General features: G+C 38.1%; 7 protein-coding genes across 10 annotated transcripts; 2 read left to right on the top strand and 5 right to left on the bottom strand.

Annotated features, from left to right (window-relative positions):
- The first annotated feature begins 266 nt into the window (after window positions 1-266).
- LOC148167022 (retinol dehydrogenase 11-like) lies at window positions 267-1677 on the top strand. The gene is made up of 4 exons (XM_088047422.1): window positions 267-495; window positions 539-901; window positions 1145-1267; window positions 1317-1677. The coding sequence occupies exons 1-4, from the start codon at window positions 378-380 to the stop codon at window positions 1652-1654; spliced, it is 942 nt and encodes a 313-aa protein (XP_087903548.1). The 5' UTR covers window positions 267-377; the 3' UTR covers window positions 1655-1677.
- Window positions 1678-1778: 101 nt separating this feature from the next.
- On the bottom strand, window positions 1779-7256 carry lgs (BCL9 domain-containing protein legless). The gene is made up of 4 exons (XM_088047421.1): window positions 5270-7256; window positions 4988-5216; window positions 4639-4829; window positions 1779-3576 (listed from the first exon to the last, which is right to left on the bottom strand). The coding sequence occupies exons 1-4, from the start codon at window positions 6831-6833 to the stop codon at window positions 2183-2185; spliced, it is 3378 nt and encodes a 1125-aa protein (XP_087903547.1). The 5' UTR covers window positions 6834-7256; the 3' UTR covers window positions 1779-2182.
- Window positions 7257-8152: 896 nt separating this feature from the next.
- IleRS (Isoleucyl-tRNA synthetase) lies at window positions 8153-12158 on the bottom strand. The gene is made up of 4 exons (XM_088047788.1): window positions 11903-12158; window positions 11549-11856; window positions 10756-11501; window positions 8153-10684 (listed from the first exon to the last, which is right to left on the bottom strand). The coding sequence occupies exons 1-4, from the start codon at window positions 12031-12033 to the stop codon at window positions 8231-8233; spliced, it is 3639 nt and encodes a 1212-aa protein (XP_087903914.1). The 5' UTR covers window positions 12034-12158; the 3' UTR covers window positions 8153-8230.
- Window positions 12159-13043: 885 nt separating this feature from the next.
- Window positions 13044-15425, bottom strand: LOC148167025 (uncharacterized). Its single transcript, XM_088047442.1, has 5 exons — window positions 14694-15425; window positions 14153-14377; window positions 13643-14099; window positions 13428-13599; window positions 13044-13379 (listed from the first exon to the last, which is right to left on the bottom strand). The coding sequence occupies exons 1-5, from the start codon at window positions 15006-15008 to the stop codon at window positions 13130-13132; spliced, it is 1419 nt and encodes a 472-aa protein (XP_087903568.1). The 5' UTR covers window positions 15009-15425; the 3' UTR covers window positions 13044-13129.
- A 1912-nt stretch (window positions 15426-17337) lies between these two features.
- LOC148167026 (Na(+)/H(+) exchange regulatory cofactor NHE-RF2) lies at window positions 17338-18291 on the bottom strand. The gene has a single exon (XM_088047163.1). It carries the CDS (start codon window positions 18289-18291, stop codon window positions 17803-17805), a length of 489 nt encoding a protein of 162 aa, XP_087903289.1. The 3' UTR covers window positions 17338-17802.
- A 42-nt stretch (window positions 18292-18333) lies between these two features.
- On the top strand, window positions 18334-26656 carry Tbc1d22 (TBC1 domain family member 22). Of its 2 annotated transcripts, none has more exons than XM_088047161.1 (4): window positions 18334-18423; window positions 24961-25113; window positions 25160-25299; window positions 25347-26656. In XM_088047161.1, the coding sequence occupies exons 2-4, from the start codon at window positions 25040-25042 to the stop codon at window positions 26513-26515; spliced, it is 1383 nt and encodes a 460-aa protein (XP_087903287.1). In that variant the 5' UTR covers window positions 18334-18423; window positions 24961-25039; the 3' UTR covers window positions 26516-26656. The 2 variants fall into 2 exon arrangements, with proteins under 2 accessions (XP_087903287.1, XP_087903288.1); XM_088047162.1 differs by lacking the exon at window positions 18334-18423 and having other exon boundaries at window positions 25027-25113; window positions 25347-25595; window positions 25650-26656.
- On the bottom strand, window positions 20888-24868 carry LOC148167028 (tetratricopeptide repeat protein 39B-like). Of its 3 annotated transcripts, none has more exons than XM_088047157.1 (10): window positions 24776-24868; window positions 23837-23905; window positions 23021-23055; window positions 22865-22972; window positions 22477-22818; window positions 22264-22429; window positions 21887-22215; window positions 21678-21839; window positions 21171-21632; window positions 20888-21124 (listed from the first exon to the last, which is right to left on the bottom strand). In XM_088047157.1, the coding sequence occupies exons 2-10, from the start codon at window positions 23882-23884 to the stop codon at window positions 21028-21030; spliced, it is 1749 nt and encodes a 582-aa protein (XP_087903283.1). In that variant the 5' UTR covers window positions 23885-23905; window positions 24776-24868; the 3' UTR covers window positions 20888-21027. The 3 variants fall into 3 exon arrangements, with proteins under 3 accessions (XP_087903283.1, XP_087903286.1, XP_087903284.1); XM_088047160.1 differs by lacking the exon at window positions 24776-24868 and adding an exon at window positions 24293-24567; XM_088047158.1 differs by lacking the exon at window positions 24776-24868 and adding an exon at window positions 24080-24248.
- Window positions 26657-26676: the final 20 nt, after the last annotated feature.

A 26676-nucleotide genomic window follows, 5' to 3' on the forward strand; every position in this document is an offset into this window, starting at 1 on the left:
AAAATAATTTAGTAGTACGCCGCAAAATTTTAACTTTCCGAACAATACGAAAGTTTTACGATTTCGCCCATAATACATACAATATTACTATTTATTCTCGACTATAAAATTAATGATCGTTATTACTTTTATTTCAAGCAATTGAACGAAAACTGGTATATTTTTTTAATGTCGAACCGTAAAAAAATCAATTTCGGAACATCAATATTAAGAATTTAAGTAGATTTAATCCGTTCCTCCATTCCGTCATGTCTTTGTTCAATCATTTGACCTAGAAAACAGTTTCACTTACTGTAAGCGCGTAGTGTTTGCTAGAGAGTTGCTGAGAAAAAAACACGTTCTCACTTGTAATTTTTCTGTTTAGTTTATTATCAAGAATGGGAATGTTCAGTGGCAAATGTGTATCAAAAGCCCGTTTAGACGGCAAAACTGCTATTGTAACAGGCGCAAACACCGGAATAGGAAAAGAAACAGTGAAAGATTTTTTTAAAAGAGGTAACTAAAAATGTGGATGACACAAATTTATCATTATTTTCAGGAGCTCGAGTTATAGTCGCTTGTCGTAATGTCGATAAAGCAAACGAAGCCGTCCAAGAGATACAACAACAATGTACGAGTGAAAATAAGTTAGGTCAAATAAAAGTAGCAAAATTAGATTTGAGTAGTTTAAAATCCGTGCGAATTTTCGCAAACGATATTTTACAATCGGAGAAACAAATTGATATTCTGGTGAACAATGCAGGAGTGATGATGTGTCCAGAAGGAAGAACTGAGGATGGTTTTGAGATGCAGTTTGGAACCAATCATTTAGGACACTTTTTACTGACGCTGTTGCTTTTGCCAAAAATTTGTCAATGCAACGGAGCCAGAATTGTCAACGTTTCGTCAGTTGCCCACAAATGTGAGTAAAAGGGTGAAATGTGAGATCCGTGGTTTCATGTGATTTATTATTAGAATGAATAGTGAGAAATTAATATTTTTCACCTTGACAATAGCATGAAAGTCACACACCTTGATTTTGCCACTATTTTTTTACTTTTTAATCCATAATATCTTTTTTTTTTTTTTTTGTACTACCAAAGTGCGCGTCATTCTGTACACGTGTATACAATTAGTAATTAATTACTTAACTTTTATATTCCAGATGGCCAAATGGATTTGGACGACTTAAACTGGGAGAAACGCAAATACAGCGCCCTTGGAGCCTATCAACAAAGCAAACTCGCAAACGTATTATTTACCATAGAACTGGCAAAAAAACTAAAAGGTACCGAACTGAAAACTCCAAAAACCAACAAACAATTTGTTTATTTCAGATGCTAATATAACGGGGGTAAATGTCTACTCTCTCCACCCCGGCGTGGTGCAAACGGAATTAGGTCGCCATTTAGACGACGTCTACTTCAGAGGAATCAGATGGATTTGGCGTAACGTCATGAGTTACGTTATAAAATCCCCAGAACAAGGAGCACAGACCACAATTTTTTGCTCGGTTGATGAAAAATGCGCCCAAGAAACTGGACTTTATTACTCCGATTGTGCAGTTGTGGATACGCCGGCAAAAAATTCCAAAGATGGAGAGCGACTGTGGAATGAAAGCTTAAAACTTGTAGGGCTTGGCTCAGACTATAATCCGTTTAATGTGTCGAAGTAATCTAAAAATAAATTTTGATTATACTTTTTGTGTTGATTACGTCAAAGTGGGTCAGTCTGAAATGAAAGTGCGTAAATTGGAGGTGATGAGAGGGTGGATGAAAAAAATAAAAAAAAGAAGAATATATAATATAGAATTTTATTGTTATCATTTCATTCATGATTACTCATAAAATGTACAATAAAATGAATAACAGATGGATAGAAACAAATTATATGAGCAATAGTGAAATCTCTGTCATAAAAAGGACCAAGCAAGTCCAACACTTAATGATTATTCTAAAGTCTTTCTAGTTTATGGCAAATATACAAATCCAGAATAGCGTAAGTATTCAGGTGAATAGAGCCCGTAGGGGCAGGCAGCTTTGTACATGAACAGTGGATGCCAACCCTTAACTGCACTTGAATTCGATGCGTACACACGAAAATGTACAAAATTAACTCACGTAGTTATTATTGCCAGATTACTCATTAGTAATATCAAAAATAAACCAAAATACTCTGTTACACACACTCAGCACCACAATTGCTATTTAGGATTAAAATATGGAGGTTGTTGAGTGTGCGGAGGTCCAGGTCCGGGCCCCATAGCTTGGCCCCCCATTTGGCTCCTCGTCCCAGTCGCATATAATTGTTGTTGGAAGTTGTGGTATTGTTGGGCATAATTAGGATCAGACGTCGTGGGTCCCACAAACGGCGAATTTTTAAAGGTGTTGTTCTGTCCCATCGATGGTGGCAAAGGCTGACTGGCGTCGGGGGCGCCCATACCCATAGGACTCCCTTTAGGGCCGCTCACAAACATCTGCGCGTTAGGATTGCCCATGTTGGGGTTGGGGTTAAACATTTCGGGGCCTCCAGGAGGCGGGCCATTGAAAGCCATCTGAGGCATTCGCATCATTCCTGGCGGCCTCATAGGGCCCCTCATCATAGGCAACATCCCGCCAGGCATGCCCATGTTGCCGCCCATCATAGGGCCGGCCCCGTTGCCCATTGGACCACCCATCATGGGATCTGGTTGCATGGGGCCATCCATGTGGCCCATATGGGGCGGCATGGGTCCGCCGGGACCTTGCATTGGACCGTTGTTGGGGAAATATTGTAGGTTTTGCGTCGGCATTTTTGAGTCCATGTTCGATAATGGGTTTGCAAACCTTTGTAAAAAGTCGAGACTAGGAGGTCCTCGAGGTCCTGGGGCGTTGCCCACTTGGGGCTTCGCAGGGAGATATTGTATTGTGTTCGGAGCGTTGGGTTTAACTTGTACATTCGCTCCATTGTACGGGTTCGGCCCCGGCGGACGACCCATCATCCTGGGCATAGGCATATGGTTAGGAAAGGCACCTGGCAGTTTTGGCGAGAGAGAGCGGATGGGGGCCATGGGCGAATTCGGATGAAACCCATGGGGTGGGCCTTGCATGCCCATACCCATCATTCCCGGACCTTGGTCCATGTCTGGCATGTTATGACAACCGCCCATCTCCATCATTTGCATCGACGGAGAACCAAAGTTCATCATGCCTGGTCCTTGATTGCCTTGTCCGTTCAGAGAACTCGCCACGCTGTTAGTCAACTGTTGACTCATTTGCGCTAGAGACGAAATGGGGTCAAAATGGGACACTTTCACGTTGCCCGACATGGTACTCGTGCAGTTAGGGTTGAGGGGCACATTATCTCCGCGCGCACAATAATTTGGGAGTTCCAAAGGGCTCGGTTTACCAGACGGTGACACATTCACGAACCCTCCTCCTATTTTAGCACCTGGAGAAGCGTTCGGACCCGGAAAACGAGGAACATCCATCATATGGGGGCTTGGAGTAGGAAACAGGTCACCTTTTAGAGGGTCCGAAGTCGGCCCAGGGGCTGTCTGAGGACTCATCCCGGGCCCTGATGTTGGCCCCGGACCAGTAAGACGCTGAGATTTATCACCTAGTAAAACCACAAAATAATATAACCAAACATGAACAAACAACGTTATATCAGAAGGGCACAAGTAAATGCGACCCAAGAAAAATTCCGTTATTATTGGAAAAGCCGCGTCATTTTTTAGTGTTCAAACATTTCCACAACGTTCACAAAAATAAACAAAAACCTCCTTTTTATACATATTGACATAAAGGAAATGATTCTTTTATAAACAAAGAATGTTTAGATCACAAAAACGTCACTAATCCACACAATTTTGTCGCTTTCATCAAATTGTCTGTGACGTAAATATCTATAGATATGCCAACTATATTATCATGGAGCTTGCTGATTGATTCAAAAAATATTTGGAAACAATTTTAGATGCGCGTAAAACTTTCTATTATCTCAGACTTATAAAGCAATAACAATGTTTTTGGTATTTATCGCAGATACTACGTAAGCTCAGATAAAAATTTCCAAGAGTGCAATTTAAAAAACATAAATAGAACACGCATTCATATAATAAACAAAAAACGCATAATTTTGAGTAAACCTTAAAAAGTCCAGACTGATTGTCGACCTCGCACAAGTTATGTAACCGCAAAAAAGTCGCTAAACTAAAAATTCCATTTCTTATTCAACTCCAATGTCCATTATCAATCGATTAACAAAACGATGTGTCTTATACAACAATTTGGATGAAGCGAAATAGTTTTATTAATAAATACCAACTTTTTGTAGTTGGTGTTAAAATCTGTTTCACCAAATTGGAAACTTTTCTTCTAGCAGCTGGTGTTCACAGTTGCCATTTCTTTTTCCTGTGTATTTCATAACTAGGAAAATAAAGTTTAGAACATCGTTTAGATTATAAATACCTGAAAAGTAATTTTGAGTCAATAAAATCAATCCGTTATCCAGCAGTAATACCCTTCGAAAAATAGATTCAAAAAACTAAAAAATGAACAATTGAATGTCTAATCACTTAAATAAAAGATCTCTAAAACGTTTTTTTAGCATAATTTCCACACACAGAGAAATTATATAACATGGTCAGTTAGTTCATTATTACTGGTGTTATATTACCTGTAGATGACGTTGATGGTGTGTGAGGGCTTGGTATCTGAAATCTGCATCCCTCAGAGGGTACTCCAGGTGTAGGAGGAAACCTGGGCCCCACATCCACTGATGTGGGTGTGTTAGGTCCTGATATTCTAGAGTGCGGAAGATCAGTTGTATTGCCTGGGAATCCACTGTCAAGAGTTGTTGGCAAAATACTGAAAAAGGTGGAGATATAAAACATGCCAAAACTGTGATAATTATAAATCAACCAGCCAAACGTGTACATAATGTCGAGCGATCGAATATAAAACTGCTTTGATGCGTGTTGTGAACAATATTTTATTTTCGATTACTCATTTTTGTATTTCCTTACGGAGGAGATATTATGTTTCGCTCTTTGAGACTTGTGTTTGGTTGTTTTTGTATGATGAGTTCCTGTCCTTCGAATGCGTTGAGGTATTGAATTTGTTGTGGTGAGGGAACAGGCATGAGATTAGGCTCCTTGGCTCCAGCTGTGGGAGTAGTTGAACATGAAGTCGTCGAAGTATTCATTTGTTTTTGTTGCGCCATTGACTGGAGAGTGCGCCCAAACATTCCATCAACTGTAGGAAAGTAGTAATTAGATAAAATAATTCTTAATTAGGTTTTAACAAACCTGAAGACTGATGGGTTGATGTGGGTTCGGTGTTACTGCTATTTACACTGGGAGACAAATGTGACGAAACAGGGGTGCCAGGGTTGCTGTGGTTGTGCCTGGGAGCGGAAGGGGAATCTTGCGAGGTTGGGCTCTGACCAGTGCTCACATGTCTACCGAGCCCAAATTGGCGATTAGGGTCAGCAGGAGAATTGAGAGCAGAGGAAGCTCTCGGCGAAGGAAGGGACAAATTCGACGTGGGGTTGTTAGGCGAAGCAGGGCTAGGGCTTTGTAGCGCTATGGGGACACTGGCGGAACGCGGGGTTTGGTGGTAGGGTGGAGGCGGACCTTGGAGGCGGGGTCCAGATCCGGGCATGCCGCGTGAACCGGGCGCATTGGGGGCGGAACAGGAAGGAGCGCCGGAACTTACAGGACCGATCGGAACCGGCCCTGGAGGCCGGTCCGGCTTCTGTTGGTGCATTTTGAGCCACTCAAGCTGATTGTTCATTAACTGGGCGTTGGGAGGGGCGGAGCCTGTCGGTATCATGTTGTGAGGCAGGTCTATGGCACTTGCATTTCCTGGAGGCGGCTGCCCGTCCATCGCTTGGTTCTCAGGAAAGAGCATCTGTTGCATTTTTCGAATCGTCGCTAATTGTTCTTCGCGGTGCTGCCGTTGTTGGGGGGTGAGGTTCTCATCAGGCACTTTAACGCCCTGTAAGGAGGGCTGAACGTTTGAGAGGGAGGGGCTACAGGCGTCCATGTCGGGGCCCACGTCAGGGATTCCGTTGCTGACACCTTCAAGGCCTTCTAAATGGTGGTTGTTTTTCTGTTCCCAAGGGAGATCGGCGTCTCCTAAGCCGATTTCATCGAGGCCATCAGGCCCCAGGAAATTTTCGATGGAAGGCTGATTTTTGGGGCCTAAGCCGGGGCTACGTGTGCACCCTTTGTTCTTCATCATGGCCAAGTTATTTAGCCACTGCGCGGGGTTTTGGCGGGTGAATTGGTTCACTTTGAGGGGGTTCTTCTCCAGGTACTTTTTGGTGGCTGGTTGGGCACAATGGTAGGCGATAATGGTTGGATACCGACCCTGCAGTACCTCGTCAGCACCATTATTGGCCATCATCGTCGAAAACACGAATATTTGACTTTGTTGTTGCATATATTGCACTTCCATGCCACCAGGTTGTTTGTTTATAACGTTGCTAGCCAAAGGCTGAACTCCGTCAGGGGGTGTAGCATGCGGTGGTGGGCCAGACAGCCCCAAAGAAAACGCATCACCAGGCAAATCATTATCAATGCACTCTTCCGTTTTCAATGTCAGGTTAGATGAGTCTGTGACTGAGGTTGTTTCCTCACCTTCAGTCTTCCTTTCAGTCCCGGTTTGTAGAGAGCCTGTGTTTGTGGAACCGATGATTCCTCCGTTTTTAGTGACAGGACGACCGGGTTCCTTTTTAACAGCACAGTTACTACCTGCTGCTTCATCTTCTTTCTTAATCCGAACATCTGTACTTGAGGCTTCTTTCTCGGAACTCCCGGGCTCCTCCTTCACACTATCCGACCCTTTCTCGTGCTTTTCTTTGATCATTTCGTATTTTTATCACATACCCGTTCCTTTCATGCTGTACACACACTAACACTGCACTTCTATCATACCCAAAACCGCGCAAAGTACTTTATTCGAGCACTAACAATTATTTTCGACCATTCCGTTTATTGGAAATCCACTAAATTATCTTTCATATCACATATGTTCTAATGTTTTTATTTGCATTCCATCATTTTTTATTTTCATCTCTTAACCAAATTTGAAGAGACGCATACATGGTGTTCTGGGCCTTCTTACCATTGCACAACCACTGAAAATGGAAGATTTTAATCCTCTGCTGCCGTATACTTCTAATGACATCTATGATTGTTATAATTTTAACATTTAGACCATAATAAAAACTTTTAACAAAAATCTCACATCACAAAATGCCAAACTGTCCACACGCGTTGCTACCAACATTGACATTTTTCACTAAATTTTAAATGTCAAATGTCACTAACTCAAAACAACGACTTCAAATTTCGCGCCAAATGTACGCGAAACAATCATTTATCGGAAAATTAACACACTTATTCAATATTTCTTGCTTTTATTATAATCATAGAACAAAATTATTTCTGAAAAAAGCTTCCCCGCCATAAAACAGTTTAGTTTTATAACTTTATTGCGATTTTTATAAAAATAACAATAAAAATTCTTCTAATAATTCTCTGCATATTTCTGAGGCTTAGTGCAAGAAAGGCCAATCTCGAAAAACATGGTAATGAGATAATAATTATGGATTCAATAACTGTCGTCGAATAGTGCTGAGCAGCGCATTTGACGTTGAAAAAAATCATTTCTTTTCTATTTTTTTATTCACATTTATTTATACTACATATTGAACAAATTAATTCCAAAAAAATTAAAAAAATAATTAGATTGGCCCTTTTTATTTATAATATTTGCTAAAATTATTAGATTAGTCCTTGACTGGCTGAATTTAGTGGCAACGCTGTGGTATGTAAAGTGAACACCAATTTTTTAAATTTAAAAAAGATGTTTTTGTGCATGCTCAATGGTATTATCTGTGGGATATTTTCTTTTGATGCTCTTAATTAAGCTAAATTAGTGGAAGATAATTAGTTTTCAGGTAATTCAATTAACGGTACAACGTGCATGAGATAAGCCCTTCTTGCATAAAAAAAAATATAACATATTATGAGATTAACCCCTCAAAAAATCTGTAACTTTTAAAATATGGAATTTTTTTGTTTTGACAGTTTATTTCCGCTATAAAACAAAAAAATCTCTGCACTAAGCCACAGATTTAATACCTTCATCTTTGTCAGTTTCATAGAAATAAAACCAAAATACACAAAGAACATAAACTTTAATCCAAAAATTCAAACGAAAGGAAAAATCAACATAGATTCTGTAAGTTATCGGGACCTTCACGGAACAATTGTGGTGGCCCTCTTCACCCATTCATTAATGAGCTCTTTGTACTCCTTCTCATTCAACGTTTCATTCCCGGCTGGGTTTTCCAAAATCAAAGTTCCATTGACATTGCGCTCCACAAAATTAAATACTTTACAATACGGTGCACTGTCGCAAAATAATTCAAATGAAACTGGATTAGCTGGTACAACAAAAACTGTTTCTCCATTCAACTTCTCGAGTAAATCTTCATCAATCTCATCTCCGTTGCTTAGAATAAGCTTGAAAACTGTAACTCCAAACAATCGGAAGACAGCTGAATGTAACTCTATCAGAGTTATTTCTTTATTGGCAATCTCCAACAGCACTAGAGCTTTTGTTGCGTCTTTGCAGTACCGAGCTGGCAGCCCCACTAGTTTCAAATTTATCCATCTAGTAGCTGGGATGACAATATCTCGAAATTGGGTCAAAAGAAGTTTTAAGGTACAACCTTTGATTTGTTGAGACTCTGCAATGATGGCAGCGTCTGCATCTAGCTTTGCTTGAACAGGTCTGAAAGGCGCTTTGATTGTTTTCTCAATGAAATCAGAAAATACCTTGGCCACTCTATCAATATCACCGGTGGCTTCATAGAATACTGTAATTTGATCAGTTGGGACTAAATGTGCTTTCTTACGCAACTTCTGGATGCGGTTGATTATCTCTCTGGCTGTCCCTTCATCCTGCATTGAATCATCAGGAGTCACATCCAAAAGAATGAGAACATCGTTGTCGCTGTTGACTTCATATTGACTAGTGTTGAGATCTCCCGCCTTGAAGATAAGTTTGACTTCTGAAAGCTCAATGCGCTGTCCGGCGACAACTCGATGACCAACTTTGACCATCTCATTGATCTCTTTGTCGTTTAAAGCTTGGATGCCAGCAGTCACAGCTTTGAGTTCTTGTTTCAAACGAGCTCCTAGAACTTTATAGTCAGGCTCTGCTCTTAAGGTAATTCCATATTTGCTTTTATCAGTAGTCGTGTCAATCTTGCGGACGTTCAATTCAAGAAGAATGTAGTCTTTAAGAGACAAAATATCAGCAAGATATTGTGGGTCTTGGTGAACTATTATAACTTCCGGTAGAGGATACTTAATGGGAATTGTCTTCCGGTCGCGGACGACTCGTCCCAATTCAATGACGGTTTGCATGCGAGAAACTGCCCGCTCGATGTCTTTGTTGATCAAGGAACTGTTAGGTTGTGGCAGCATGAGGTAGTGGACGCTATCAACTTGAGTTTTCATGAGTTTCTTCAAGTACTGGTACATGTTTTCTGTTAGGAACGGAGAGAAAGGCGCCATCATCTTCACAATGTTGAGCAAAACTTCAAACAGTGTAAGAAGAGTTGTTTTACAGTCCTCTTTTCCTCCATCGCCTTTCAATCGTTTCCTGTTCATACGGACGTACCAGTTGGTCAAGTAATCAATGAATTTGGTGAGTCTTGGAACGACGTTGTAGAGATGATAGAGACTCATTTCTTTGCGCACGTACTGCAGCAAGGACTGAGTGAAAGAAAGGATCCACTGATCCATTATGTTCTCTGGTGTAAAGCTGCCTTCTACGTAATAAAACGGTTCTTCATAATCTTGCACGTAGCTCTCCACGTTTTGCAGAAGAAACCTAAAAGCGTTATACCACGGCAAGAAAACATCCTTCAGAACATCACGGACACCCTCTTCTTTAAACCTCAAGTTTTCCGCTCGTACAACTGGTGAATTGATCAGATAAAGTCTCAGAGCATCAGCTCCGTACTTGGAAACCACCCCTAAGGGATCAGGGTAGTTCTTTTTGCTCTTTGACATCTTCTGTCCATCGCTTGCCAAAATCAACCCATTCGCAATCAAGTTCTTGTACGGCGCTTTTCCAAACAAAGCCGTTGAAATCACCAGCAAAGTGTAGAACCACCCTCTCGTTTGATCAATTCCTTCGGCCACGAAATCCGCCGGGAAATACTCCTCAAACTCTTTCAAAAACTCGAAGGGATAATGCTTTTGGGCGTAGGGCATCGACCCGGATTCAAACCAACAATCGAAGACTTCTGGTACTCGGCGAAGTGGAGGGTTTCCTGGAGTTTTGGATGGAATCTCAAGATGGTCGATGCTTTCACGATGCAGATCGGTGATTTTCTGATTGGTTAGTTCTTCGAGTTCGGCGATGCTACCAATGCAGATGATTTCTTTACCATCTGGAGATACCCAGATTGGGATTGGGGTACCCCAGTAGCGGTTACGGCTAACAGCCCAATCGCGGGCTTCACGTAACCAGTTGCCGAAGCGCTTGTCTTTCACGAATTCAGGGACCCAGTAGCTATCGGCGTTGGCTTGCTGGAGTTCTTCAGTCATGTGCTCGACACGGACGAACCAGGAGCGGATCGAGCGGTAGATCAAGGGGGTGTCGGAGCGGTAGCAGTAGGGGTAGCTGTGCTTGACCTGCAAGAAGTGATTTTTAAAACAAGGCACATTATTAGAAGACGAGATCTTAAGAAATCTGAGATGTTTACTTGAGATAGATGAATCAGTCGCCCGCGCGCTTTCAGGTCCGCAATGATCTTCTTATCAGCGTCCTTCACATACAATCCAGCGTAATCTGTCACAGGTTCAACGAATCTCCCGCAGGCATCAACAGGGCATATAGGATCTTGATCCTTGGTGATCACCCCCGCGCTTAAACAAACGCGATAATCGTCTTCTCCAAAATAAGGCGCTTGGTGGACTACTCCAGTACCAGACTCAGTAGTTACATAGTCGTCGATCAAAATCCTGAAGGCCTTTCCTTTCAAATTTTCAAAGTATGGAAATGGAGGTTCATATTCCAGCCCCTTTAGTGTTGCCCCGAGGAATGTTCTCAAGATCTTGTATTCTTCAGGTTTGAAAAGTGTCTCAATTCTTGACTCCAGCATAATGTAGCGTTGATTGGTTGCTAGGACTTCAAAAAGAGCGTATTCAAAATTTGGGTTTACACAAGCTGCAAGGTTGCTGGGGAGAGTCCAAGGGGTGGTTGTCCAGACCAAAAGAGAAGTATTTGCATACTCTGATTTTAAGGGGAGACTAACTGTAACTGCAGGATCTACTACATCTTTGTAGTTTTGACCGGATTCAAAATTTGATAAGGGAGTGTTGCAGGCTGTGGAATAAGGCATGACTTTGTTCCCTTGATAGACTAAACCTTTTAAGTACAATTGCTTGAAGACCCACCAAACTGACTCCATGAAAGTGGGGTACAATGTCTTGTAATCATTTTTGAAATCTACAAGAAAATATTAATACCATGATAAGCAAGAATGAAGTGGTTACCAATCCATCGTCCTATGCGTCCAATTATGATTTCCCATTCCTTGGCGTACCTCATCACAATTTTCCTGCACTCAGCATTGTACTTATCAATTCCCATCTTCATTACATCATCTGGGCCTTTGATACCAAGCGCTTTATCAATCTCATATTCCACTGGTAGCCCATGGGTGTCCCAGCCAAATCGTCTTTCCACATGATAGCCCTGTTGGTGGGCATATCTCGTCACTACATCCTTAATGGTTCCCGCCAAAATGTGTCCATAATGGGGTAACCCCGTGGCGAATGGGGGCCCATCATAGAAAGAAAACCTAAAAGAACAAATTACCGCAAATTCCACACAGTCTCTCTCTTTACCTTGGTTTCCCCTTCGACTGCTTGAGACAAGTTTCAAAAACATCAATTTCTTTCCAGTATTTCAGAATCTTCTCTTCTTCGTCAGGGAAATTTATAGTTTCCGGCACGCGAGGAATTTCTTGGGCAGACATTGTTCCGCGTTCTGTTAATAAATACCGCAATTAAACTAATTTTTTCTATATCACAGTGTTATGCATGATACAACATGACACAACCTCAAAATTTGATCAAAAACGGATGATGCAAGTGCATGCAACGTGGTGATAGGGGAAAAACAAAAGTTACTAGAATATCATCAGCGCGACTAATTTAAACTAATGGTTAGGATTTTTTTCTAATACTGCAGCGACGGCTTCTCTGCAGAACATGTTTAATCTTCATTTATTACCGTCGTCGTAAAATTTACCTTTTTCGGTGCCAATAATTATCTTCTTTATTTTTTTAAGCGCAATAAATACCGTTAATTCAAAGTAAAACTTTTACAGCCTAGATTAGATTGTACAATTCCTTCTTAAAAAAACTTCCATAATCCTAAATATTACTCATTTATCGGTATCGGCAGGTTACTTTTTTTTTCAAGACGTCTTTTCGGTATTTATAAAAAATTACGAATTTTCTGAATTTGTTTCCTCAATACCAACATGAACTTTGACATAGCAGAGTGGGGTTTTTCGCAATGAAAAATCGAAAATACGACCATTACAAACTTTACAACTAACTATTTTTCTTTACTTTACAACTTAAACATTGATTTTTTATTTTTAACGTTGACACGGCTATTCCATTTCGTGTAAGCACACAACAAATAAAGTTCTTATCATTATGTGAATTGCATGCGGATATTTTATACTATTTTTAATTTTTCATTATTTTTCAACTCCACCTTCAAAATCTCATGATTATTTAAATTTATTCTAAGATCATGTAGGTATATATTTAAAATTTAAATTTGGTTAAAAATGTTAAATTATAATAAGTGGGTGTCACGTTGGTCGCCTCCAGTTCAAAAATGATAAAAGTCACCGCCAAATAAAAAAGAAACGATAATGTTAACTGTAACGGAAATGAGAATCCGTTATCTGATCTAATTGATTCGTCGGATCAATATTTTTTCCCTTGATATGGAAATAGAAAAATCCCGTTATTTGTAAATGTTTATTTCAACAGATCTCCAATAACTATTAATAAATAAAAATAAATAATGTGTAAATTGAAATCACAGAAAAATTAGCCTCTTGAGATATTCACATCGAAAATGATGTTGGCAGAAGTTGCGTTTTCAATGGATTTTGTATTGAAAAGAACTCCTTTTTTCATCTTCTTGACGTCGGCATAAGACGTGCAGTTCAAAGAAAGAACGTTATTTCGAACACTCAGTACAACATTATCGCCAATCAATACTTTGACCTCCATCTCAAACTCTTTTGCTGCTTTTCCACTGTCCAGAAGCCAAGTCCATAGAAGAACATTTTCGGATCTACGAATAAAATTTCCAATTATAAACAAAAAATTTTTTGATACTCACAACTCGTTATCTAACTCTATTTTAAAAAAGAATATATTCCCATCTATTTGTAAAAGATAACACAAATCCCTGTTTTCCAGAACTTTGCTGAAATTAATTTTGATATGTGATTTGAAATATTGGATCAACGGATCATCATGGATTTGTTGAAAATGCTCGATTATTTGTTTACCTAGAAAAAATATGTAATTTCCGCGAGGTTCCCACTAACGTACCTTTAATTAAACAGCTGCAGTCAGCGGTAAAAGGACAATAAAAAACAAGATTATCCTCTTCGTCGTTTTTTTGCAACGACTCAAACGAACCGTGGCAAGAAGCAGATCGGAATTCAGGGTTCAAAAAATTCCTGTTTTTGTCATTTCGGCTCAATCTCGTTACGGAATTGGCCCTTGATACTGAAGGGCTCTCTGAATCGAAAATTTCGTGTGTTGACAGAGATTTCGATTTTAAATTAAAACCGTCGTCGTAACCTTCCATTTTGTTCGATAAATTGTCGACAGAAGATGCCTTTCCAACGATTCGCGCCAAAAATTTGTTGGTGTGGGAAGGTGTGACTTTGATTTCGGGAATTTTCGAGTTTTTTTTCATTTTGAAAATTTGTTGCATTTTTGCTGATCTGGCGTTCTCGGGTTCTTCGCGGAGGTTGAAGGCGTCGATTAACGCATTGTAGACCTAAGATGAAGGAATGTGTGGAGAAAAAAAAAAACGAGAATTCTTAAGAATACCTGATCTGACAGAAGTGACCTCCCTCTGGTGAATCTTAGCCTGCAGACAGGACATCGCTCAGATTTCGTTCTGCATCTCATACAAATTAGATGTCCGTTTTCGCATTGATAAGTAGGAGGTGGGATGGTGTCTAGGCAAACTGGACACTCCAAAAACGCAAGGATTGTAGACATGCATGCAGATAAACGTTGCAAATTCGTGGGCATCGGCCCACAACAGATCGCCTGCAAAAGGTCCTCTTAAGGATATGACGATTTGTTACAAAGGATATAGATAAGATAAACACCCAGAAACGGATGTGCTTCTGTGAAAATATCAAGTACATTCATATAAACACAACAATGCAAAAATTATGTAAATTGAAGTAATCTAAAAGCAGTGACCCAATTAGATCCACGTACCCATGTCTTGTCAGAATTCCAATGTAATGTTAATTTTTCCCAATACGTTATCTGAATACGGGATTTTCTCAGTGGAAGAAAACCCGTTTAAAAGAAAGTCTGGGCTAAGAATTGAGGAAAAGTGAGACGTTTGTTTTACCTCAGGCGAGCATTGAGAATCGATGCCGGCATTCCATAGTAAGAGTGAAACTTGATCAGGCTTTGATTTCACTATTTCAGCGACCTCGCTGATTCTTCTCCCCAAAACATCTTCACTATTTACTTCTAACAAACAGTCACCTGATTTTATCCCAGCGGTTTCTGCAGCGGTTCCAGAAGCTACAGAAGTGACCCATGGATATGGATCCCATTTTCCTCTCGTTAACTCAAAACCACAATTTGCTCCATTTCTTTCAAGACTTATCAGACGAACAGTTGGACTATAGTGATCTTCAACGTCTGTGTCACTCAACATGTCGAACTATAATACTGAGACCTTTACTGACTTTCATCATTTTCACCTTATGTTAATATGCTCAAGGTTTATCTCATTTCTATCATGACTTGTTTGCCTTCGTTGAACGCTTATTATCGAAGCCTTTTTTCAGCACATCTTCGCATTCTTACTGATCAAACAATATTATGCATATTTATGCAAAATGAACAACGCAAAAGAAGCGAAGAGTGAAGATTCTCACGGAAAAATGCAGTTTATAGCTGACCTTCGATTTCATATTAGCCTGAATTCGACACCAAATCTTCACAACGGTGGGTTCCACGCCAGAAAACAAGCACAAGAGTCTTAAATCTAGTTCAGGTCACTTAACATCCAGGTGTTAATGCAGAAAATTGACAAAATGCTCAACAAACGATAATCTTAAAAGTCTCCACAAAAATTTATGACTGCTATTACAAACACACCCAATTAAATACCTTGATTCAACCAGACTTTGACGCACTACTAAATTGTGGAATGCCCCATGACTTAGTACACTTTTCAAAGTTATAGCTTCTCCTGGAGTTATTTTTCTTGAAACCACCTTGAAATCATGGATCTGAATTTTAAGTTTTGACCTAAGTTTCTAATTATGCTTGTCTGAGGGTCATCTCCATATGCAAACGTTTTTTAAGAAAGTCACAAGTTTGAAATTTCGTGGCTTGAAAGACGATAAGTGTCTGATTTTCTTTGATTACAACTAAACAAAAGTTACGTCATCGAGTTCCAAATAAACAAGAGACGTCCATTATGTGCTTGTTACTTAATTTTAGCAACAAAGGTAGTAACTAAATATATAATTAACATTTTTAAAATAGCGTGATGCAATGCAAATTTAACGGTCTGGAAATCGTAAAAACTCAATTTTTTATGGCTTCTTAATCCAGTTAATCAAAACATATTTTAAGGGTAAATCATATTTAATTTTTTAATTTTCTAGGAAATCAGGAAAATTTCCTTCAATTGCTCGTTTTATCACTCATTGTAAACATATTTTTAGCTCGTAGAAACTTCAAATGTGTGTTTCTTAAAAATTAATTTGTTCAGCGCGGCGCCCCAGTCACTGTTTCTGAGCGCGACCAATACATTAATTTTTTTAATCTCTTTAAGAAGTCTGCATTGATTAAAAATGCGCTATTAATAGACAATGAAACGAGGAAAACGATGGTATTTTTTGAACTTTAATATGGCGTGGTTAAAAGTATACAATTTTACTTTAAAAAAATGAATTTTTTGGTAGTAGTAATGTTAAAATAAAAATATTTTAAGGGTCAATCAAATTTAATTTTTTAATTGTCTAGGAAACGATGCAAATCAGCAAAATTTCGTTAAATTGCTCGTTTTATCACCCATTGAAAACATATTTTTAGCTCGGGGAAACTTCAAACGTGTGTTTCTTAAAAATTAATTTGTTCGGCGCGGCGCCACAGTCACTGCTTCGGAGCGCGACTAATATATTAATTTTTTTATATTCTATTTAAGAAGTCTCCATGGATTAAAAATGCGGTATTGATAGACAATGAAACGAAGAAAACGGCGGCATTTTTGAACTTTAATATGGCGTGGTTAAAAGAATGCAAATTTACTTTAAAAAATGTATTTTTGTTATTAGTAAAATTAAAATAATTTTTTTCCTAGAGTTTCTTCACTAATTTTTTTTATCAAACTCACATTCAAACGAATAAAAAGTCAGCGATGTTTGATTTCCTCCGTCATATCTCCTAAAGATTTTTTTTCGTCCCTCCTCCGCCTCCACCATTTCTTCTCTAAAATAAAATCGTTCTTGAATTTGTACAATTATTTCCGTCGGATATAAGAACGATGGAGACTATAACACTAATTTCCTCATCAGTTTAATTGGAATATTTGTTGTGGCGCCATCATTTCCAAGTGAAAACAACAAATTAACGAAGTACTACAATCATCTCACGTCTGCTCTAGATTTTCTTTTGGATCAAAGGTCTTTTTTTCCCAGAACTGTCACGTGTTTTGCAAGTGGCAATTAATCATTTTGTGGAAAATCCAGGCGTTTAAATAAAATTAGAATTGGAAATGAAATTAGCGAAGAAGAATATTAGCCTTGAGTTTGAAGAAAGTGAAGAAATAATTGAACAACAATGTAAAGAATGATTGTAATTTGGACGAAATGAATGAAAAGTAAGTGGTAATTTAAAAAGTGAAACGTGTAAAGTCATAGGAAAACCAACTCGTCACAAGATGATGAGTTCCGCTATGGAAGGTAACCTTCACCCACATAAAAAGAGACGTTTCATCTCCTGTGGTAACGAAGGACGGAAAAAGAGATGAATTCTCATAATATGTTTATTTTTATACAGATTATATAACATATTTTACAAAATGATGGGTAAAAACCTCAGATACTAACAATTCATTCAAATTCGTAACTAATAAGTCGTAATCTCATAAGTAACTAAAGTAAGATTCTAACTAATGATTTGTTCTCACGAGTCCTGCGAAAAACCTATTGTTTTATCTGGTTATATCATGGACGCGTTATCGTCGCGTATTTGGCATTGACAACTACAGGAAAAGACATGGAAAATAATTTTATGGCGGAAGATATCGATTAACTTAGAATTTAGTTGCGATGTAATATAAATGCGCTTCTTTCATCCTGAAATTGGCAACGATGGAGCAGTTCCGCATCATTTAATGTCACAACGATTTATGTAACACCTGTATATATTCAATAGAAATTTTACCAAGGTCACAATGGAACACTGATTTTAAAAATTGTTTTTAGTCACTACAGTCATAGTTTTTGGACGATATCAAATTTTTGCTTGAAATCCATGGATTCTTTTTTCGGGTCGAATTTCTTCTTCGACGCGAGTTTGGCTCTGAGCTCCGCAGCTGTCATGCTAAGATTGAGAGTACCATTTTCTTGTTCTTTTTTGTTGACGTCGTTATTCTTCTCTTTGTCGTTTTCTGGTTCTGTAGGGATGATGCCGTCTTCGTGTGGGTCGACCACAAGTAATTTGGTCTCAGCAGTAAGATTCTTGATGAGTTCGACGACTTGTTTATGTGTTTTGTTGGCGATGCTCTCACCATTGACTTCTAAGATGCGGTCGCCTTGTCGCAAGCCGGCCGCTTCTGCTGGAGAGTTGTCGTCCACTTTGCCTATGTATTGGCCAGGCTTACCCTTTTCTGCATGTAAATTGAAGCCGTAACCATCGAAGTGGTCCCACTTCTTGATGTGGCAAAGACGAGCGTTTGGGTGGCTTTTCATTTCAGAAGACATAATCAGTTAATGACGAGGTTTAATCACTGATAACAACATCCGAACATCGCGCACAGTTGTATACAGGTGCACACAGTGATCGCCAATCAACTCTATGGCTGGTAACTAGAATGTGATACTGGAAGTGGTAAGGTAAGTGAGCACGTCCCCCGCTCCCGCCATGACCGCGGTGGTACCCAACTTCACCGACAGCTTTGACATCCATGATTACCACAGGTCTTCATGCTTCCAATGACAACCTTCGCCATTGTATGTTTACTACTGATTTTCTACACCCACTCTTTAGGAACTTTGCCAAACCATTCACGGGTACTCATACCAAAAAAAAAACTCTCCAACAAATGGAATTCCGGTTAACGCTTTACGGAATTAACAGATAATATTCCGTTAAATACTACTCGACTTCCAGGTAAACGACACACTCACACCAGAATGCAGTTTCTTAACTTCAACCTCAAGGTACAATGCAAGAAAAATTCCTCCACTGAAAGTACTATTCGAACAAAATTTAATTAATATTATATTGACATCAAATCATTTCTTGCTCTAATTCATTGTACTCAGATATAACTACCGTGTTCCTAAACATTCATAATTAGCGACTGGCAATGAAATAATAAATAATTAGATATAAGAGAAGGTCCGACACGAAACATTGCAATGTGCAAACACGTAACAAACCTTGAATGTCTCGTCCGTTATATTTAAATGTTTAAATATTAAACACAAGAAATCCAACCAAAACTTGAAGATTTGCACTACCAGCAGTTTATTTCAGATTCGGAACTTCATAATTGCTTAAGCAAACTTCCTCGAAAGTGAGATTTACAATATTTACATAATTTAATCTCATTTATTTCTGTTAGAGCTCTCAGAATCTCATCAGTCATATGCAAACAACATTCATATTTCCGCCAATTTCGAGGATTTAAGGTGGAGAATTATTTCTCATCTTACGTACAATCAAATCTCAGCTTCACAAGATAGAAATTGATACAATTATGGGAAGCGCTAGAATTTTCGGTACTTCCTAAAATGGTAATTTCTAAAAGCGGTGTAATTATGTAATTCGACACAGTTAATAAGCACGTCAAAGATAGTAACCTCCCGAAATTACACGTTTTAATAGATATGATAGAAACATTCACCGAAAAAGTGAAAATTTCTAGAATTTGTATCGTCTGATCCATAATTTTGTCATTTTTCAGTGTATAATTTTTTATTGTCGCCTGTGAATATCATTTAAAACATTCTCGCTTTCAAACGAAAGTTCTGATTTATGTAATTGTTTAACATTTTAATGAAACGACATTTTTAACGCATTGAAATAAAAAAAACTAGACAAGCATATCATATTTCATAGAAACCCCATGAATGAATGCAAAATACAATGCAAACGTTTACTATTTTGAAAGTAAAACGTGCGGAGTTTTATGAATCCAAGAATCTTAATCCATATTTAATGAGAAAACAATTAATTTGTTTTTGCAATCGCTAATTGTGTTTTGATATTACAAGTTCTTGGTACGATTTTTACGTTACCGAATAACCAATGTTAATTAATAAAGTTAATGCTAATGCACAACAATAAAATTAATAAGATTGCCTTTTAAGTCTTCGCATCTAAAAATTGAAGGCCGTGCAATTACACCGAAGTCAAAGCTATTCATAATCATAATGTTCATTTTATTTTTGTGTTTTCGTCTCAATTGGTACTAGAAACGCCATAAAACAAAATTTTCATTGTTTGTGGTATGAAATGACTGTTTAGTCATTTTTATTTTTTGGCCTAATTAGCTCTAAGTCGTTCTTAAGGTATTTTAGATTTCCGTCGAAATTTTTCTCAAAAATCCTTTCACGACTCAAGTGATTTACTCAAGGTCGTGCTGAGTCACCTCATGATCATCTTAATTCGAAATAAAAATTTTTCATTGACACGTAATTTACCATTTCCTTATGCAATTACACGAAAACGTTAATTATCGGTGTTCACGTGATCGAAGAAATGTTCAGAAATCATAGAGAGCACCTGGAGCTAAAAATAAAACACTCCGTCATAAGTATATTTAGTCTGTTTAAATTAACAGATAAAATCTATGTAATAATAATAAGGTTTAGCGACCTTAATTTGGGCAGATATTGGGTGTAATCGATGGAGTTTATTAAATGGTTGACAACGTAACAAATACCTGCGATTTTAGTAATGGGAGTTAATTGATTTAATTAGAGTAAAATAATCGCTTAGTCACTTTCACTTGAATTACGAAAATTGAAATTCTGTTCTTTTATTGTTGTTTTTTTAACCACCTGCAGCAAATATTGTTTTAGTAAATAATGAGTCACTGTGATAATTGTGATGTTCTCAAGGTAGCATGAAAGAAATAGCCGTCAATATCACCCGATTTGTACTCTATCGGAGCGTGTAAAAAATTTTACATCCACCGAAGCATAATCGCAATTTCACATAATTTCTCTTCGTCACTTTCCTATATTGATTTAAGGCCAAATGAAGATAATTGACAATAGCGGTGACAATTTCTTGGTGTTGACGGGAAATCCTCGTTATGGGTGTAATTTTGTAATAACAAGGCCACAATCAACAAATTAAATGCAAATTTATTAGGAAAGAAACAACAATAACAACACAGCCTTATTCTTTACATAAATAATACCTATAGTGGTCGTCCAATAATGGTATGTTGTTATGAGTTAGGAACACAAAACTTTTGGTTAACTTTATTTTGAGTTCTTCATTTCGGCTTTGTACTCCGTCAAAGCTGTGTGGATTCGGAAGTGAAGTCGAGACTCAAGGGAATATCCAGAATAGTTTTTCCTAGAAAAAAAATCAAAAAATCTGCAAACAAACCCAAGAGACTTACTTTGCGTCTTCCAGAGCCAAGACCGCTTTCTCTCTATTTCCTCTTTCCCATTCAATTAATGCCAACTCTACTATAGCGTAGGGAATAAGGTAATTATCCTCAACAATATCCTTCTGAAGAGCTATGACAGTTTCTAGACAATTTAGAGCTTGAAGAGGACTCTTCATCTGACGCAAGCACGCTCCTTGAAGAAGAAGCACAAGAGCTCTGTTGTCAACATCATATTTGGTTGAATTAGTCCGTGTGTTCAAATCTCGAAGAGCTTTATCTACGAGTTTGTACACAGTATTAGCAACGTTGAAGTTTTTCATAGCTTTGAATAAGTTCCAAATGTACATCAGTTCGATCATTGGTAAGACAAGATTGTGGCTTTGCTCGAAGTAGCGTTCTGCTTTCTTCACTGCGAATTTCTCCATTGGCAAGGATTTTCCGGCGATGCGTTGCTTGTACTTCGGTACGTCCCTACAAGGAAAAGTTAGAGAAAATTTAAACTACTATAAAGAGTACTTCATTAAATTATCAATGGTGGTAACGTCTGCGGCTGAAAGATCGTCCTTCATCATGACCATGAGGGCGGCCTTCTGGTAACTGTACATGGTCCTCGACCATTTGCTTTCTTGGAGAAGAGAACTGCAGTAAAATAGAGCTTCTTTCCAGTTAGTTTTCAAGCTACAATCTCGGGAGTTATGGTGGTACGATCAAAACAGAGTTCTTACCAATTGACCCATAACAGTTCCCAGAAGCAGACGTGGTGGAATTGTGGCCACAGGTCCTGACTCTTCCACGATTTTTTATACCAGTCGATACTAGAGTCGAGGTTACCTTTCATGAATTCTAGACGCCCTTTGAAGAAGAGGAACCAAACTCCATCAGGATGCTTCTTGAGTTGTTTCTCCAAGATTTCTTCACTAATTTTAACATCCCCCTCTTGATGACTAAGAACCTGAAGGACTATCAAATTGTACCCTAGAAGGGTCATTAAACACAGGATTTGGCGAAGTCCCTGCGTTTTGTAACCGTCGATTAGATCATCGAGACCCAATTGCTGAAAAACCAAGTCAATCACAAGTCAAAGGATTGTGGTTTTTGCTACTTTATTTCCTGAGAACCCTATGAATTCTAACAGTTTGATGACTCGTGACGGAAGTAGAGAAATCATGAGGTTGAACGTGCCGATTCCCATTTTAACGCCACTTTCAAAATGAACTCTGGTTGATTTTTTTCCCCACTGACTCTTCAGTAGAATCTGCTGACAATCTCTAAGAAAAAGTGTGAGTTCGGGAGACTTACAACGTTTTTTTCTTACTTGTACGAATTGTAGCACGACCTGATTTTGATTCCAGCTTTGATAAAACTGCTCAAAGTTTCATCTTCCATGAAAGTCAACATCGATTTGAGTAGAAGACACTCGGCGTGACATAACTCTGCGTGTGCTTCTTGTTCGGAGTACTGGTCAAAATTAGTTCTTTTGACCATCTTCCCCAGAGACTCCCCGATGGTATTCTTTTTTCTGTGCTTATTACAAACTCGGATCGCTTGTTTCAACGCCCCGGAAGCAGTCATTATAGACTTGTGTTCAAAAGTTAAAATAGCTTCTAAAAATTGGAAAACTGAGTGTCCCAAGGAATGGTAAATACTACTGGTAGCACTAAAATGTTTTGTTAAGATTGTGGTGATTCCGAGGTGTTACTTACTAAGGTTCCATTAAATTTTTGGCTTCGATAAATTGGTTATTAAAAAAATAGTTTATGGCTTTTTGACCCTCTTCAATGGCTCGATCAAGAGTCATGTCACCATTAACCCTGAAATTTCTTTTAGACTTTGGATTGTGGTATTGTCTAAAGACTTACGTGGGCAAGTCAATGTCGTTGACCGCATCCTCGAACTGCAAGATAAATTTATATAGAGAAAGTGAAAATTAAGAATATTATGCCCACGCCAATTAAGGCCCATTTAAAAAAAATCAAAAAGAACGCGTATAAATTGCTAAAAATACGCAAATATAAATAATGAAATTGGGAACTTTTTGTATTAATTAAACATGTGAAATGGCGTTTCCGGGCTAAAATTTCTACATAAATTGCAAAAAGAATTGCATTTCGCGGGGCGAAACTCATTTTGGACAATGAACGATATGAATAGACAGGAAATTTTATTTATAACCAATGTAAGCATTTAACAGGTTTTGAAGATTAGAGATTTTCTATGTAAATAAATTTGTGCGCCGAAATTGTTCAGATGCATCACGACCTTCGCTTTTTGAACACAATTATAGCGACGGTTATCAAACAATCCATTGTTTATCTATTTTCGACAATTAAGTAATCGAGGCTATTCATGTATGTACTTCAAAGTCTGATCGGTGATAATCTGATAATACAGGGTGCGTAGAGAAATCCGCGAAAATGATGGAAAAGTGATTGCATTGTTAATTATTATCGCCAGATATTAGAGAGTACGCGCGCTGTTAACACCGATAATGGTACTAGTCACTGATTGATTTAAACTTTTCATCTTCAGCGGTACTTTCACGTCGTCTTAAAAATGTGAATTTACATATAAACTTTCAAAATAGCCCGTTTTATTGTTATGTTATTGTTATTGTAGTATTTTGGAGGCGAATTTACGTCAATGTGAGTTTTATTGTTAATAAAAAAAATGTTTACCTCGTCCCAGTCCTGATCGTCGACATCACTATCGGAATGAGAAGCCATCACTGTACTAACAACGGATCACTAAAATGGACAAAGTCTCATTAATCCAATTTTTCCAGAAAAAGAACAAAGTACTTGTTTAAACTAAATTAAATACTCATATTAGCCATCGCAGTAATCTTATTAGTTACGCGCTTACTCTAACACTGTTAAGCTCGCAGATTTTGGTAAAAGTTAAAGAAAGTAGGGACTAACCTCGTTATAACTCTCTCTCTTATGAAGACACTCAGCCCTGAGTAGGTGCACACGGAAATCGAAATCGCTATCAATAAGTGATAACTGTGATCAGACTATTTAAGATTGATTAGGTCCTTTCAAAGGAGCGTAGGAGGGTAATTAATAAATTCATTAATAACGACAATTAGGGCTAAATATGCATGGGAACTACTGAACTAAATTTATACTTACACGTGTAACATTTACGTGTAATTAAACTTGAATATAAAACCAGTTTTTTATCGAACGTTGGAAGTTACACTTTTATCTTAAAGTTTCGGATTTCAACATTTAATTAATTTGTCTATTGTTCGCTTGTGACTGTTTTGGTATTGTTTTTTTCTTGATATAAGTAGAAAGAACTGACTTGCACTATACTAATGATTTTATTATTATATTAATTACGCGAATCGGAACGTTACAATTAAAATAATGGACTTTTAATTGTCGGTTGTAGTTCAAATTCGGGTTTATAATGATGTCATTTGTACGAGGTGAGTCCATGACTTCCAGCAAAATGGGTTTACCTCGGACACACCTCCTGGGTATGGTGACGTAACAATAATTTCCAAAAATTAAACGACACAAAAAGCATTCATTAGCAAAGCCTTTTATTTACAAGCAACATAAATGTGGGAAAGCGCAACAACACAATAAACTAATTAAAAATTCTACCTTTTTACAACATGGTGGGTTGCTTTGATTCAAAGCTAAAAAACCTAAAACGCAATTATTACCCCCCAAAATCGTTGTTCCAACACGTTCGTTTTATTTAAATGCGCCCCTTTCGCCCTTTCAAACCCCTAAAAAATTTGCGAACGTTGACGTATTTATTTTGACGTTGTCCTGTTTGTTGACAGCTAGCATAACCTCAAAATTTCGAGGATTTGCTCGGCTGAAAATTATGGACAACTTTGTGACCTCGAAAATCGTGTAAGAATGGAAGGATCACGGAATCCAGACCATGATAAAGCGTCGTTTTGGAAGAAAAACAGTAAAACCGTCCCTGGAAGGTAAAATTTCCACGAATTTTCTCATATTTTGAAAGTCTTCTTGCAGACCTAGCCCTAAGAAAGATGTCAGAAGTACCGCTAAACCGAAAGTTGTGGGAGCCACGTCGTTCCAGGACTTCCAGGCGTCGGTGAGCGACGCCTGGGCCATGGATGACGATGATTTCTGTATAATTTCAGGACTAGAAAGTGAGTTTCTCCCTGTAATTATCCCTAAAAAACGAGTTTTTTTTCAGGTACGAAAATATCGAAAAAAGTGTCTCAATCGGCGGCTTTAAACGTGTTAAATAGTCATAGGAACAGTGCAGACACCACCTTAAATGAGCGAGAAGAAGTAGATCACATCAGAAATAATCGGATTCCAGGGAGGCCTCAACTCCTGCGCTGCTTAAATCCACCACAAGACGAAGATAACGAGTTAAAATTAGAGAGATTTGAGAGCGTTTTAGCAAATCCTCCAAGTTTGCAGGAGTTGTGTAAACTTGGTTGGTCAGGAATTCCTGTTAAAGTACGCGCGATTACGTGGAGGCTCCTTTCAGGGTATCTGCCGATAAACCTGGAGCGCAGAAATGGAGTCCTGGAGAGAAAAAGACAAGATTACTGGAATTTAGTGGAGAAATACTATTATGCTGAGCATGATGAGACAAACCGTGATATCCAGCATCAAATCAACATTGATGTGCCAAGAATGAACCCTACAATCCCGTTATTTCAACAAAAAACTGTGCAAATTATGTTTGAAAGAATTTTGTTTATTTGGTCAATCAGACATCCTGCCTCAGGTTATGTACAAGGGATCAATGATTTAGTGACTCCTTTTTATGTTGTTTTTCTTCAAGAGTTTATTTTAGATAATCAAGCTTTTGAAACTTTCCACGTCGATAATTTATCTAAAGAACAACTCAGAATAATCGAAGCTGATTCATTTTGGTGTTTATCAAAATTCCTTGACGGAATCCAAGATAATTACGTTTTTGCACAAGTTGGTATACAAAGAAAAGTGCATCAATTAGAGGAATTGATTAAAAGAGTAGACGAAACTCTCCATCGTCATCTCAAACAACATAATGTCAGTTATTTACAATTTACGTTTAGATGGTTGAACAATTTACTCACCAGGGAGCTTCCATTACGATGTACAATTAGGTTGTGGGACACTTATTTAGCCGAAAACGATTCTTTTGCTTCTTTTCAACTTTACGTCTGTGCTTCTTTCCTTTTATATTGGAAGGACGACTTAATGCGCCAAAATGACTTTCAAGGACTTCTTTTACTACTTCAAAATCTTCCTACTCAATCGTGGACGAGTTCTCAAATTAGTATTCTTGTAGCAGAGGCGTATAAACTCAAAGTTATGTTTGCTGATGCCCCCAACCATTTACAGAGTAACACTGGTGATAGCTGATTAAATACTGTTTGGTATTAATGTTTTAATGTTTTGAAACAAAACTCTTACATTTGTTGTTGTAAATACATGACTTGACACATATTTTTATATTGTATCATGATTCGAAACAATTTTACTCAATAAAACCCTTCAATTGTAGCCCTTTTCAAATTGCTTAT

The sequence above is a fragment of the Gnatocerus cornutus genome, chromosome 10, assembly GCF_029298725.1.
Source record: "Gnatocerus cornutus isolate USDA-ARS CGAHR chromosome 10, icGnaCorn1.1, whole genome shotgun sequence".
Classification (NCBI taxonomy): domain Eukaryota; kingdom Metazoa; phylum Arthropoda; class Insecta; order Coleoptera; family Tenebrionidae; genus Gnatocerus; species Gnatocerus cornutus.